At 59.8% G+C, this 13,119-nt stretch overlaps 1 protein-coding gene across 1 annotated transcript in view; it reads left to right on the forward strand.

Annotated features, from left to right (window-relative positions):
- Window positions 1-11,477, forward strand: part of BOP1 (BOP1 ribosomal biogenesis factor) — a 62,853-nt gene extending 51,376 nt beyond the window's left edge. Inside the window, exons 4-16 of the mRNA XM_063299784.1 lie at window positions 5,506-5,660; window positions 5,991-6,108; window positions 6,215-6,316; window positions 6,976-7,188; window positions 7,394-7,555; window positions 7,801-7,881; window positions 8,136-8,205; window positions 8,841-8,973; window positions 9,540-9,720; window positions 9,836-10,124; window positions 10,351-10,435; window positions 10,864-10,971; window positions 11,056-11,477. Of these exons, the coding sequence (XP_063155854.1) occupies window positions 5,506-5,660; window positions 5,991-6,108; window positions 6,215-6,316; window positions 6,976-7,188; window positions 7,394-7,555; window positions 7,801-7,881; window positions 8,136-8,205; window positions 8,841-8,973; window positions 9,540-9,720; window positions 9,836-10,124; window positions 10,351-10,435; window positions 10,864-10,971; window positions 11,056-11,209 (1,851 nt within the window). The 3' untranslated portion in view covers window positions 11,210-11,477. The remainder of the gene's footprint in view (window positions 1-5,505; window positions 5,661-5,990; window positions 6,109-6,214; window positions 6,317-6,975; window positions 7,189-7,393; window positions 7,556-7,800; window positions 7,882-8,135; window positions 8,206-8,840; window positions 8,974-9,539; window positions 9,721-9,835; window positions 10,125-10,350; window positions 10,436-10,863; window positions 10,972-11,055) is intronic.
- Window positions 11,478-13,119: the final 1,642 nt, after the last annotated feature.

Consider the following 13,119-nt stretch of genomic DNA (forward strand, 5'->3'; position numbering starts at 1 on the left):
TGCAGCTCCTTTTAGACGGCGGCTGGACAGGGCGAGAGTTTTATATTGTTGTCCGTGAGCAGTTGGTCTGACAGGCCCCTCCCCTCCCCTCCCTCCCAGCAGCTTCACGCCTACCTGAGCATTCGTCTCTGTTTGGGGGGGGCTCCCCACCCGCCTGGGGGCTGCAATCTGGAGCTGTTGGGAGGGGGAGAAGGGAGGCTGACTTCACCTGTTGGATGCAAAACTTTGGTCTGCTCGCCTAGCGCACTTCCTGGAGGAGGAGGAGGGCCGAGGATTCGGGTGGGTGAAGCAGACCTCTCGCTTGCCTGCAGCGGTTAGGAGGGTCCTTGCGAGGCAGCCCGGTCAGGAGTGGCTGGGGGAGGACAGAGGAGGCTCTCCCTTAGCACAGCTGATCTGGTCTTGCCTGGAGAGGCCAGAGTGGGAAGGGTTAACCCTTGCAGAGCCGTGCACTCTGGAGAAGTTGCTCCGTTCTGAAGGCCTTTGTGGCAAGAGGCCCCCCTGGTCTGTCTGTCTGTGGATCACCTCTGCAGCCCGTGGAATCAGCTGTGGTCTCCCGTCAGGTGACAGTAACAGAAACACCACTAAGATGCCCCGTGCTGCCTTTTGGTTCATGGTTCCTCTGCCCCCACATGCTGAATCCAGCCTCAAACACGCTTCCTGGATTACCCGTGACTTGTCCGTAGGGAGTGGATAGGAAAGGGCCCCTTGTCCTCTCCATCTTGGGGAGGAACCCTCTTGGCAGTTCTTGTTCAGAGCACCGGGGAGCTTGGGGGGTGCAGAAGGTGTTCAAGTGTGCAGAGGGCCCCTGGATTAAAGCGTAGCTGCTTCCCGGGGTCTTCGGATTTGTCTAAACAACAGGACAGATGGTACATGGCTGTCAAGCAGCAACGGTGGCCATTAAGCACCCACACGTGGAGATACCTCTCTTGAGCCAAGGCTGAGTCCAAGTACCTGCAGCCTCCCTTGATGCAGCACGCAGGTAGGCTTCATCTAGTTGCTGACCTAGACTTGTCTCCTGGTTTCACCAAAAACAGTGGGGCATAAGCGAACTTCACTCTAATAACCTGCTTAGCTATAAAGGACCAGCCCACTCGGCTCACTCGGCAGGGTTTATCTTAGCCACCCAGAGTCACTGGGTGTTGGGCGGTATATAAATTTGATGGATGGATGGATGGATGGATGAAGAAATCTGTATCTGACCTGATCCCACGTCTTGTGGGAACGCAGTCGTATTGCAGCCCAAACCTTAATTCTGACCTATTGCATGCTGGGAAGCTGGCTTGCAGTGTCAGGGTCCTACTATAAGCAGCATCCTTTTAGGATAGCCAGTCAGGCCTATAATAAGACCGAGCAATTTCAGTGGTTCGGTGGCTTGGAGACGTGAAATGGGCTGAGCACCCTGGGCGACCGCTGCCTGCCTTGTAGGATGGGCCAGGAGACCAGGCATCTGTTCCTGAGTTTTCCTTCTCTTGGCCGTGGGCAGCTGCAGCTCCCCTCTGGTGAGCAGTTGCCACAGCTCAGGGGCATCAGTATCCCCACAGAGCTTTGAGGACCCCTGGCTGGGGGCTGCTGGCGTGAGCTACAGGAGGGAAGACGTTCCCCCCTTCTGCTCTCCAAGGCAGTGCTGTGGATAAACCTGGAACCTTTTGTGCAAAGCAGGTCCCAAGCTGCCTCCAGGCAAGGGAGGGGGCCCCAGAGGCCAGCGAGGAAAGTGAAGGGGGAGCAGGCAGGGGCTCTCAGCCTCATCTGGCTGGGCTGCTGGACGCCTCTCCGGGGGGCTGAGCCAGGCAGGAGGAGGAGCTGGGGTGTTCTTCCTTCTCTGCCAGCAGAGTCCGTCATGGCCCCCCTTTCGCCCCTTTGCAGAAAGACTCCAGTCTGGGGTGGGTGGGGGCTAAGCTTTGCTTCTTAGCCATAGGCAGGGGAGGAAAACGAGGGAAGCAGGTGGAAATGCCCAGCCTCGCAGGGGCTTGGCCTGAGGTGGAGCTGCACGGACACCTTTCTCAGCTGCAGGACTTGGTATATTTTGCTCCGTTTTCCACAATCAAGAAAACTGGCTCTTCATGCAGAGGCCAGAAAGAGTCCCCCTCCCCCCGCATTTTTCCTCTCTGGTGTGAGAGCAGGACAGTCCTCCGTGGCCCTTTGGGTTGTGGTCAGTCCTTCTGAGGTCATTTGGAACCATTTGGCCTTTGGGCTGACTCCCCTGTACACAAATAGCCCCCCCCCCCGCTTTCTTCAGCATGGGTTGCCTTCTGAAGCTCTGGAGCAAGGCCAGCAGAGTCTGTCGGGGTGGGGGGATTTCTCTTCCCTCCCCCCCTCCCCCCACCCTAAAATACGCCTGCCTTTCCCTCTGGCTGCTCCCCCTTCTCTTTTTTCTCCACGTGGACCAGCAATTTTCAAGAAAACGCTCTGCCAGGAATGCACACTGAGGAATGTCTCTGCTGTTCCAAAAGCAACTTCCAGACGTGTGGCTGAGTGACGGCAGAGCCTTGTGGGGGTGGGATTGCGGGGGGGGGGGAGCTACCGCCTCTGCGCTCACTGGGCTGATGTGCTAATTGCAGGAGGCAGCTGGAGGGGGGGGAGGCTGCCACTGGCATCAGCCTGTGTGCAGGAAAAGGCCCTTGGCTGCCCTGCCCTGCTCTCCTCCGTGGTGCCTCCTCCACAGCTTCTCGTTCAAAGTGCACGGGGTGGGGTGGGGTGGGGTGGGGGCGATGCAAGCCGGAGGTCCCCCCGGCCTCTGCCGCAGATTCGTCGCTCCAGAAGGTGGCCGGGGCTCCCTGTTTACGATGCGCCCCTCAACACACCCTTCAGTGGTGGGGAAGCACGTGGGTGGGGAAGGGGTTGTAAGAGCCCTTGGCGGTTCTCCTTTATCCCCTGCTGGTGCTGCTTCACTGCAGGGTGCTTCTGGGGGTGGGGTGGGGGCTCAGCCATGAGGACCAGGCATTTGTCCTTACGCAAAGCCCCACGAGAGAGCCAGGCCCGGCCCTCTTGATCTGCAAGGAGAGAGAGGGAGCCGTTGGTGCCTTGGGGAAGCAGTCTGTCCAGCTGGTTCATGCCAGGCCCAACGAGCCAGCGCAAAGGAAGAGGATGTCGGGCATGGCCATCTGCTAGCCAGCTGGAACCTTAAAATTCTCCGAATGGCTTCTGGGACCACTCTCAGATGCCAAGGAGGCACCTTCTCCCATCCCCAATGAAACTTCCCTGTAGGTGCCTTGCTAGGGGAGGACAGAAGCTTTGGCGATGAGTCACCTGAAGATGGTAAACATCCCTGGTTAGGAAATGAATTCCTGGTGGGGGGACAGCTCTTTTTCTTCTGGAGAGGTGATTAGCCATCCTGCCTCACCCTCGGACTCACTTTTTGCTTCCGTGCACTTATTGGGGCCAGATGGTGCAGCTCGGATGGTGACCCAGCTCCCGACAGGAAAGTGCTGGGTCCCGGGGATGCCTCCCAAATAGGGAGGAGGAGCAGCTTGGCACTGAGTGAGCTGGCAGGGAGGGGCCTCTTAGCCACATCGGCTGGAGGGGCGAGCCCAAGGCGGCTGTTGAAGCAGGTGAGGCGCCCCCCTTCCTCGTGCTCCAAAGTAGTCCAGAAGTTTGATTTCTGGTTGGTGGAATTATGCAGCAAAGACTTTGAAGGCAGGCTGGTGGAGGGCTGAGCCTCTCCATAACGGTTTGCACACCTCCCGCCTCTTGGAGGAAAAGTGGTTTTGTATTCCTGCTTTCGTTGCACGCCTGCAGCCAAGCCAGGTTGCGTTGCTTTCTGGAGGCGATTCCTGCGTGTGCCTGTGCGCTGACCCTAAATTACAGGCAGCCGTTGTGGCTTTTAGGCCCAGCCAGATCTCCAAGCCCGAGCAGGGTAGCGTTCTGGAGTTGGAAGGAGCCCTCTGGGCCACTGAGTCCAGTCGGCTGCCGGGGCTGTTCTTCCCCGCACAAGCTGCCCGGCTGCCCTGTTCTTCCAGGAGAGGCTCTGAAGCTGCTCCACAGTTGGTGCGTCCGGCTGCCCCCTTGAGCTTTAAAGGGGTTTGGACGCGCATCTGCGATGATGGTGGCACAGAGACTGCGGTCACAGCCTTGGCCAAGAATTGCCAAGGTTTGCCTGGACGAACTGGAGGGTGGCACAGCTAGAGTGTTACCCTGGAAGAGAAGCGGTGGCTCCAGGCCCCCTGGGAGAGGGGTTTTGTCCCCACCCAGGATGGAGAGCAGTTGGCACCCAGCTGGCTTCCAGTCACCGGTGTGCTCGGGCCTCCTGCCAGGCCAGGCAGCCCCCAAGGTGGAGGCTGTCATGAGTCACGCCGGCACTGCTCGGCCTGTTTCGGGGGGGGGAGGCATCTCTCACTGCTTTTAGTCGAAGAGAAACATGTTCTCCTGCAGATCTCTGGCCCCTTCAGTCCCCACTGGATGGTCCTTTCCCCTCTCCAGTTACAGAGAACAGGCAGGGGTCCCGCTAGGCCAGGCGCCTCTCGTGGGGAGCCCCAAAGGCACCTTCCTGATTCCAAAGGACGGGAGATTGCGGGTTCCAGCCAGCCTTCTCGGGGCGTGGCTGCTCTCCGTGGCCACGGGTCCCGCCGCCTGAGCACTCTAACGCGGCCGAACGTGTCTCTTGGCCTCCCTGTTGCCCCACGTGTGGGAATCAGCAGTGTTGGCCCCAGGCTAGAGTTGCGGGGTCGTGAGGGAAGCGTTGCAGGTAAAGGCAAGGACTCCGGGATGCGCCCGTCCCCTCCACACCAGCCGTCCCGTCTGACTTGGTGACGCCGAGGCCGGTCCGGCCCAAGCTGACAGTGCTGCTGCTCAACGGGCACTGCTATTCCTGGGTGCCTCAGTAAGCAGATTCTGAGCAGGGGTTCCTACGCTTCTTGCCATCGCACCTCCTGTTGCAGTGGTGCAGCCTTGATGTGCACACTTCCCTAAAAATCCAGACCCCAAAAAGAGCACAAGTGAACGATGAAAACAATACAGCTTGGAAAAGGTGGGTTCATTGTAGCCATGCACAACTAAAAGGCCCTTCACCCCTCCCCTGGACTCTCTCTGCCCCTCCCCAAGGAAGGCACCCCTCTCAGTTCGGGAAACCCTGCTGCAGAGCGCAGGAAAAGGGGCGCTTTGAGGGGCGTCTTGGCCATTTCCGAGTGAGGCAAAAGGCTCCCTGCTCCCAGGCTCTTTACGGTCCCAGCTTTGCGAATTGTACTGAGTTTGGCCCCCGTTGGTAGAAGGTTTTACTTTTTTTTGTCACTGATGGCTGCATTTGAGAATTGTACATTTCCTGCTGGATGATGACAATGATGATTTAAAATGTATGCCTCCCCACGAAAGCCACGTGGTTGTCCTGTGTCCTGTAAGTAAACAAGCAAGCAGGGTGCAATATGGGGCAGAGGGAAATCAGGACGGAGTAGCGTCAGGGAGGCTCCCCCAGTACCGGAGTTTCTTCCGAGCTGCTCCCCACAGTAGAATCTCGGCAGAAATCGCTGGCCTCCCTCTCCGTCCTTCTCTTAGCCCCGCCTCCGTCTCTTCCAGGACATCCGCAACACCGTTGGCAACATCCCCATGGAGTGGTACCAGGACTTCCCGCACATCGGCTACAACTTGGACGGCAAGGAGATTTACAAGCCCATCCGCTCGAAGGACGAGCTGGACAGGTTCTTGGAGAAAATGGAGAGTCCCGACTACTGGTGAGGCTCTGGGGGCAGAGCTCGTAGCAGAACCTCCCACCCCCACCCAGGAGGTCTGTCTCTTGCCCAGGGGGAGCCCGAAGGCCCAGCTCCCTTGGAAGCCTGGCTCTCTTTGCGCAGGGGCCCCATCAGGCAGGCGGACTTGCAGGGGGAACCGAGAGGGAGAAGACCCTTTCTGAAGGGGGCCTGGACCTTAGGACCGGGGGGGGGGGGCTGCTGCAGGGAGAGACAGGCCTGGCCGCAGGCACTGGCTGTCATGCCAGGAGGACAGTGGGGAGCGTAGCTGCTCATGCCTCCCCCTGCTTTCTTCGTGCTCCCCCCCCCCCCCAGGCGAACTGTCCACGACAAAATGACGGGGGCGGACATGAAGCTGACGGACGAGCAGGTGGAGTTGGTGAACCGTCTTCAGAGGGGCCAGTTTGGGGACGTGAATTTCAGTCCATACGAGGTAAGGAAGGAAAGGGCCGTTGCCCCCGCCTGCTTCCGGGTGGCCATGATTGAGGGGAGCAACGGGTTTTCCTGCAGCAGCCGGCCCAGCTGTGACTCCTTTGCAGCCGGCCGTGGACTTCTTCAGCAGCCAAGTGAGGATCCACCCTGTAACAAACCGCCCCCCAGACAAGCGAAGCTTCATCCCCTCCCTGGTCGAGAAGGAGAAGGTGAGCTGCCGAAAAGGGGAGGGGCTTCCCCGCACAGAGGAAGCCCCTCCCCAGACTCCCCCCGGCCCACCCTGATGGCAGCCCTGGCCTGGATGTGCCACGTTTCCCAGGCGTTGCTGGCCCCACTCGCGACACCTTTGGCTGGCTACCGAAACAGGTGCTCTGTCCTCTTAAACCCAGCCAGGAGGAGGGTCCCTTGCTCAGGTGGGAGGCCAGATCACTCTGTGAGCAGCTGCCTTGTGTGGAACAGTCTCCAGGCCCACGGAGACATCTGGGGAGAGTGGAAGTGGAGGGATTTGGGGCCAGACAAGAGCTGCTGGTCGGTTCCTTTCCGGTTGACTGTATACACGGCCCACTCATAGCTGCCAACACAGATTTCTCTGAATGATGAACGATGACAACAAAGCTGCTGGGAAGCAGGGCTCTGGCTGTTACGTTGGGGAAGCTCTCAGATTAGTGGCTCTCTGCAAAGAAGTTTGGAAGCGAAGGCAGGGAAATGTGGCAACCTCAGGGACTGGCTACCAGGAAGGGAAGGAACGCACACCGCTGCCTCTCAGCAGAGTCCAGAGCCTCTTCGGGCAGTGCTCCTTGGGCTCTTTGCGCCCAGGAAGCCGGGGTGTGTGTGTGTGTGTGGCATGACAGCCATTCTGCCATTGCAGGTCTCCAAATTGGTCCACGCCATCAAGATGGGCTGGATCAAGCCAGGGAGGCCCCGGGAGGACAGCGTAGCCTTCTATGATCTTTGGGCCCAGGAAGATCACACCTCCATCCTGGGACGGCATAAGATGCACGTGCCTGCCCCCAAACTTCCCTTGCCCGGGCATGAGGAGTCCTATAACCCACCTCCAGAGTATCTTCCGATGGAGGAAGAGGTGAGCCAAACAGGGGCCGGAGGTCACAGCCAGCTTGCAACAGGGTCCAGGGGGAGGAGGAGCTTCTGGGTCTGCAGCCGGGCAGGGGTCTGTGGCTGTGGCTGCCCCAGGCATGGTGGGGCAAAGGAGCCGCCCCTCTGCTCTCCTGCGGGAGCTTCCCAGGGATGGGGCTTTGCTCCTTCCTCATTTCTCCCCCCCCCCACAGAAACTGGCCTGGGAGCAGCAGGAGCCTTCAGAGCGCAAGCTGAACTTCCTTGCCCGGCGCCACGACTGCCTGCGCCGAGTGCCAGCCTACCCTCGCTTCATCCATGAGCGCTTCGAGCGCTGCCTCGATCTCTACCTGTGCCCGCGCCAGAGGAAAATGCGGGTACTCCTTGCTGCTTTGCCCCGCAGGAGTGTTCGGATGGTCAGGAAGCTGGGGGAATGCGCACGCAGGAACGCCCGTGTGGCTGTTAGCTGCTGCACTGTGGGCCAGGCAGGACCGGGCCCAGCACTCCCCTGACCTCAACGGAGGGCGTGCCGCACGTTTCTCCACGAACAGGCCATTTGGCAACTGCTCCCCGTTGGAGTTGCGGCAGGCAGGCAGGACAACTTGCCTTCCTTCCCTCCCAGGTGAGCGTGGATCCGGAAGACTTGATCCCCAAGTTGCCCAAGCCACAGGATCTGAAGCCCTTTCCCACCGTGCAGGCCTTGGTAAGAGTTTGGAGAGGCCCAGGAGGATGGGGTGGGGGGACAGGTTTCCTTGCTCTGCACTTTCACTGCAGCCACATTTCTACCTGGGCTGAAAACTGGGCTGCTGGAGCAGCTGTTGGTAACAGGCCTTCTGCCACTTCTGCGCCGGGGCTTGGGGTTTTTTGCTGGGGTGGTGGTGGTGACCCAGGCAGCAGGCCCTGCTTCCTTTGCAGGACATTGGGGGCTACATTAGGAGTGCCCTTTCCTCTCTCTAGGTGTATCGTGGCCACACCAGCCTTGTGCGCTGCATCAGTGTCTCTCCTGCTGGGCAGTGGCTGGCATCAGGTAAGTGGCCCTCAAAGACTGGCCCTGTGCATAAACCGCCTTTCCTGCATTGAGCAGGTCGTGGCGGTTTTGCTCCTGGCCGCGAGTGCCGTATCGCGGGTCTCCAGGGCGTGCCGGGCAGGGAGATGGGAGATGGGAGCTGAGAGGAAGCAGCCAGGACCACCTGGCAAGGTGGCCATGGGTATGGGAGGGCAGGAGGAGGCCAGGCAAGAGCCCCAGGAGTGGGGGGGGGCTGGGAAATGGGATTTTCCAGCCCCGTTGATCCCTCCGCTGCCCACTCTCCTTGTCCTGCACAAAGGAACTGTCCTCCCAGAGTCTGGGCTGCAGCTCTGGACCCCCAGGGGCATCCATCCTGCCACAGGGATGGCCTTTGGAGTCCCTCCTCATGCCAGCAAGGAGAGGCCCTGCCTTCTGGTCAGAGAGCAGGACCTTTGCCACGCGTGAGCCCCTCACTGAGGGCTGAAGTGTGCAAAACACACTAGTCCATACCATCTTCCTGTTGGTGGGCTGATGAGATCCCCTCAGGGCCGAGATGGAGAGAATTAAACCTGCCAGCGAGCCACAGCCAACATCTTGGGAATAAATGCTTTTGAGGAATCTGGGAAGACGCAACAAGTCCCATGCTGCTTGTGTAGGTTCAGATGATGGCACCGTGAAGTTCTGGGAGGTGTGCACAGCCCGGTGTGTGAAAAGTGTCCCCGTGCAAGCTGCAGTGAAGAGCATCGCCTGGAATCCCAACCCTGCCGTCTGCCTGGTGGCCGTGGCCATGTGAGTGTTTCTTCCAGCTGCCCCAGGAGGAGCCCGGCATCAGGGCAGGCAGCTGTGGGCAGGTTGAGGAGGGCTCCCAGGAGGGGCAAGCTGAAGTGCTGTGCAGGGGAGGAAGACGGGCCTGAGTGGGGCGGGGAGAGGAGGAGGAGGAGGAGGAGGGATGATGCCTCCTCCGCTGAAGAAAGTCTCCCGCCTCCAGGAAAGCAACTGACCCTGTTTGCCATCCAAGCCCAGCGGAGGAGAAGAGTGTCTGGATGCCCTGCTTGGCACAGAGAAACGGCCTCGTTTGGGAGGGTTTCTTTCCCTTTTGGGAGGAAGGGGGGGTTGTGTCTCGTGCTACTCATGGGGTGTCTCAGGGACACATGGGTGGCTGCACTTTGTTTTCTTTTCTGTAAAAGCTTTTAAAGCAGACCCCCCCGTGAGAGGGACAAACCTTGGAACCGATTCAACTCAGGGTGTTCTGATGGTACTTTCCGCACGGCTCGCAGGTGTGCACGCCTCTTTTCTGCCCCAGGCAGCATTTGGGTCCCCTTAACCCCTTCTCTGGGTCCCTCTGTCCCTTCCAGGGAGCACACGGTACTGCTGGTGAACCCTGGCCTCGGGGATAAGCTGCTCTGTGGAGCCACCGACCAACTCCTGGAAAGCCACGTGCCCCCAGAGGAGGGCCGCCTGCAGCCCGTCACGTGGGAGGAAGCCACGGAGGAGGAGCACCGCTTGGGTGTGCGGCTCAGAGTGAAATTTGGGAAGGTACCAGCCTGGACGCAGCAAGCCCTGGGTGCATGGTTTCTCCCGGGGAGCAGGGAACGAGGCCTCCTTCTTCTCTGCAGTTGTGCCCGCTCCCCAATCGTGTCTCCTTCCTCAGCCCTTGAAACAGGTGACATGGCATGGAAGGGGGGACTACTTTGCCACAGTCGTGTCAGACAATAGCCACCTGCAGGTCCAGATCCACCAAGCCAGCAAGCGCTGGAGCCAGGCGCCCTTCCGCCGGAGCAAGGGCCAGGTGCAGCGTGTCCTCTTCCACCCGCTGCGGCCTTTCTTCTTCGTGGCCACCCAGCGCTTTGTCCGCGTCTACCACCTCCTCAAGCAGGAGCTCACCAAGAAGTTGCTCACAAACTGCAAGTGGGTCTCCAGCATGGCTCTCCATCCCGGAGGTGAGCGGGGCTCCCCAGGGCCACAGCAAGGGACACTTGGGGCCCTCTCCCTCCCAGGCGGGGGTGGGCAGGCGCTGCCCCAGGGGGCCGTGCTGGCCCCGTGAGCCCTGCCAGCAGGGAGGGAAAAGGACAGGCGGCCCGCAAGAGGAAACCCTCCCGCCCCCGCCTTTGCACCGGCAGTTGCAGGCATGGCCTCTCAGCACTCACACAAACGGGCCCTCCTCAGGCGACAACCTGATCTGCGGCAGCTACGACAGCAAGCTCGTCTGGTTTGATTTGGACCTCTCCACAAAGCCTTATCGGGTGCTCAGGTAGGGAGCAGCCACACACCCCCGTCTTCTGGACTGACTGGCCAAAGAGTGCTTGATCCTGACCGCGACACCCCTTGCCACAAGCGCAATAGGCAGGGCGGGTTTGTCCCTGCTGCAATGCAGCATGCCCTGGTGGCACAGTGCCACTGAGCCTGAACCGCAGGTGTCCTCGCAGCCCACAACACTGGCATCCCAACAGCAGACAGATTCTGCCAACATCCATGCCCAGCGTGATTCTGCCTTCAGCAGCCCCCTCGCCCTGTGAATCGGCCACCCCAGAGCTGATGCCCAGAGCCAGTCCCAGAGCAAGAAGCCACCCGTGGCAGCCATCACCGCCCTCCCCTCCCTCTGCTTTCAGACCAGATCCCGCCACCACCTTGTGGGGAGGAAAGGCGGTGCAAGGGGTCATCTTTTCTTTTGTCTGGCAGACACCACAAGGCAGCACTGAGGACCGTGGCTTTCCACCCCAGTTACCCCCTTTTTGCCTCGGGCTCAGACGATGGCAGCGTCATTGTTTGCCACGGCATGGTCTATAAGTAAGTATCTGTGCTGGGTGGGAGGGGGGACTGAGGGGGGAGCAGAGCTGGCCCTGCTGATCTTCCTCCATCCTCTCCCCGCAGCGACCTGCTTCAAAACCCACTCCTTGTGCCGGTGAAGGTGCTGAGGGGCCACACACTGGCCCACGACCTGGGAGTCCTTGATGTCCTTTTCCACCCCACCCAGCCATGGCTTTTCTCCGCGGGCGCAGACGCCACCATCCGGCTCTTCACGTAGTGGATGCCCCCCTTGTGGGGTGTTCAGCTCCAAAACAGACTCGGCAGGAGGCCAGGGGGTCTGCTGGCCTGGGAGGCTGGAGCCGTGATGCAGCCGAGGATGACGAAGCCGCTGAAGCCGCTGCAGAAGTTGCAGGAGGAAGGTGGAAGAGGCGGTGGTTCTCAAGAACTCTTTGGGGCATGCACATGTGCAACCGCACATCGGTACTGTCCTTTGCTTTGTTCCGTGGGCTCCTTCTGCTCACTTGGTAAATAAACCTGCCTGATTTGGAGGGATGCCCCCTTGGCCAGGAACAGAACAGGGGTAAACAGGGTAAAGTGGGGAGGGAGGTGAGCTGGGGGCAGTGAGGGGGAGCGTTCTGGCAAAGCTGCACGTTGCCTTTGGCCCTGCCGCCCCAGAGACTGCTTGGGGCTCGGCCACTTTCCTGTGTGCTTGCGCAGCCTTCGGAAGAGGCTTCCGCATACTCTTAGTGTTCGGAATGCACCCACCAGCCCAGCAAGTTGTGGCTGCTTGGCTTAAGGTTTCATGCTCAAAGAGCATCTTGTGCATTCCTCCACACACACACACACCCCGATGTCCTGGTAGTGGGAAAAGGATGCTGAAAATGCAAGACTGCATGGTGGAAGAAGCTCTGTACTGCAGAAAAGCATCACAAGACCTGGGCAGGCCACGGGTCGTCCCAAGCAGCAGATGGCATGAAGACCATCTGCCCGCCACGGCCGGAGAGGAGCAGCACGTTTGCTGCGTCAGGCTAACAGGCTTCGTCTGCCCTGCTCGGCGTAGCGTCCCACTTTTCCCCCGCACTTGAGCCCTGCGCCATTGGCTGCTTTCCGTAGGGCTCAGCTTGGCCCTTCCGCTGGAAGCTGCTGGGCGTTCTGGCCGGAAGCACAGGAGCGTCTTGTCTCTCGCCTTCTGCCCAGGCCTAAAGGAGCTGAAGTGGTGCGTTCGCAGGCATCTCTCAAGTGGGTGGGTTCTGAGCCTGGGATAGGCAGCTTGTACCTTCACAAACCATGGCAAGAATCACAGGCTGCTGAGCTGCACACTGCTCCGAACCCGGGGGGGGGGGGTCTGAATTTACTGCCAAGCAGCCACGTGTATGATACCTGGCATATGCCAACCACCAAATACGTTGAGACGTTAACTAGGCAAGGGTGTCACGACGCAGTTCTCTCTCTGGTCCTCTTGCGCTCTGTTGACCAGGGGAGGACACCAGGGTGGGAAGGGTGCCTTAACGAGAAACTGGCCAGAGAGTATCGTCTGGCAGGACCGAGATGGTAGCCAAGCAGAAGCAGCGACCCCCTAACTTGGGGAAGCGAGGCGAGGAGGAAGTAGCTGGAGGACGTATGCCCAACCCTTCAACTTCCCAAGAGGCGCCACTGGGTTTTTTTATGCTTAGAGCTCCAAAGTCCTTAACACAATTTTGTTGGTTCCCCAGGAGGGGAATTGGGTGAAAAGAAACCGGATGCAGCTGTCCAGCTTTCACAGGGACAAGCTACCGGAAGGTCAGACAGACTGGGGGGGGGCTTTGTGAGCATGGCTGCATAATTCTCTTGAAAAAGGGTTTCGATGTTTCCTCCTCCACAGAAGGAACTGCTCAGTTTCCCACTCCAGGCTGCGGCACTGGCAGTCTCCCTTCAAGCAGTGGCGAGGTCTGCCGCGCTTGGCCTTTTCAGGGCCGGTCGGGGGCTGCCACTGAAGTTGGCAATACCGAGGAGGAGGAACAGCCACCACACGGCGGATCTCCGCAGTCCCAGGGACGCAGACTCTGACCGTTGAGCTGCCGGCCCCAAGGCCACTGGGGTGGGCCTGACAACGTGGAATAGATGGAGCAGCAACTGAGCTCCACCTGCTCGGTGGGCCATTACCGCTTTGGGGCCAAACCAGCAGCCGAGGGGAGGGTTACTGAGGGA

Source organism: Candoia aspera, chromosome 3, assembly GCF_035149785.1.
Source record: "Candoia aspera isolate rCanAsp1 chromosome 3, rCanAsp1.hap2, whole genome shotgun sequence".
Lineage (NCBI taxonomy): Eukaryota > Metazoa > Chordata > Lepidosauria > Squamata > Boidae > Candoia > Candoia aspera.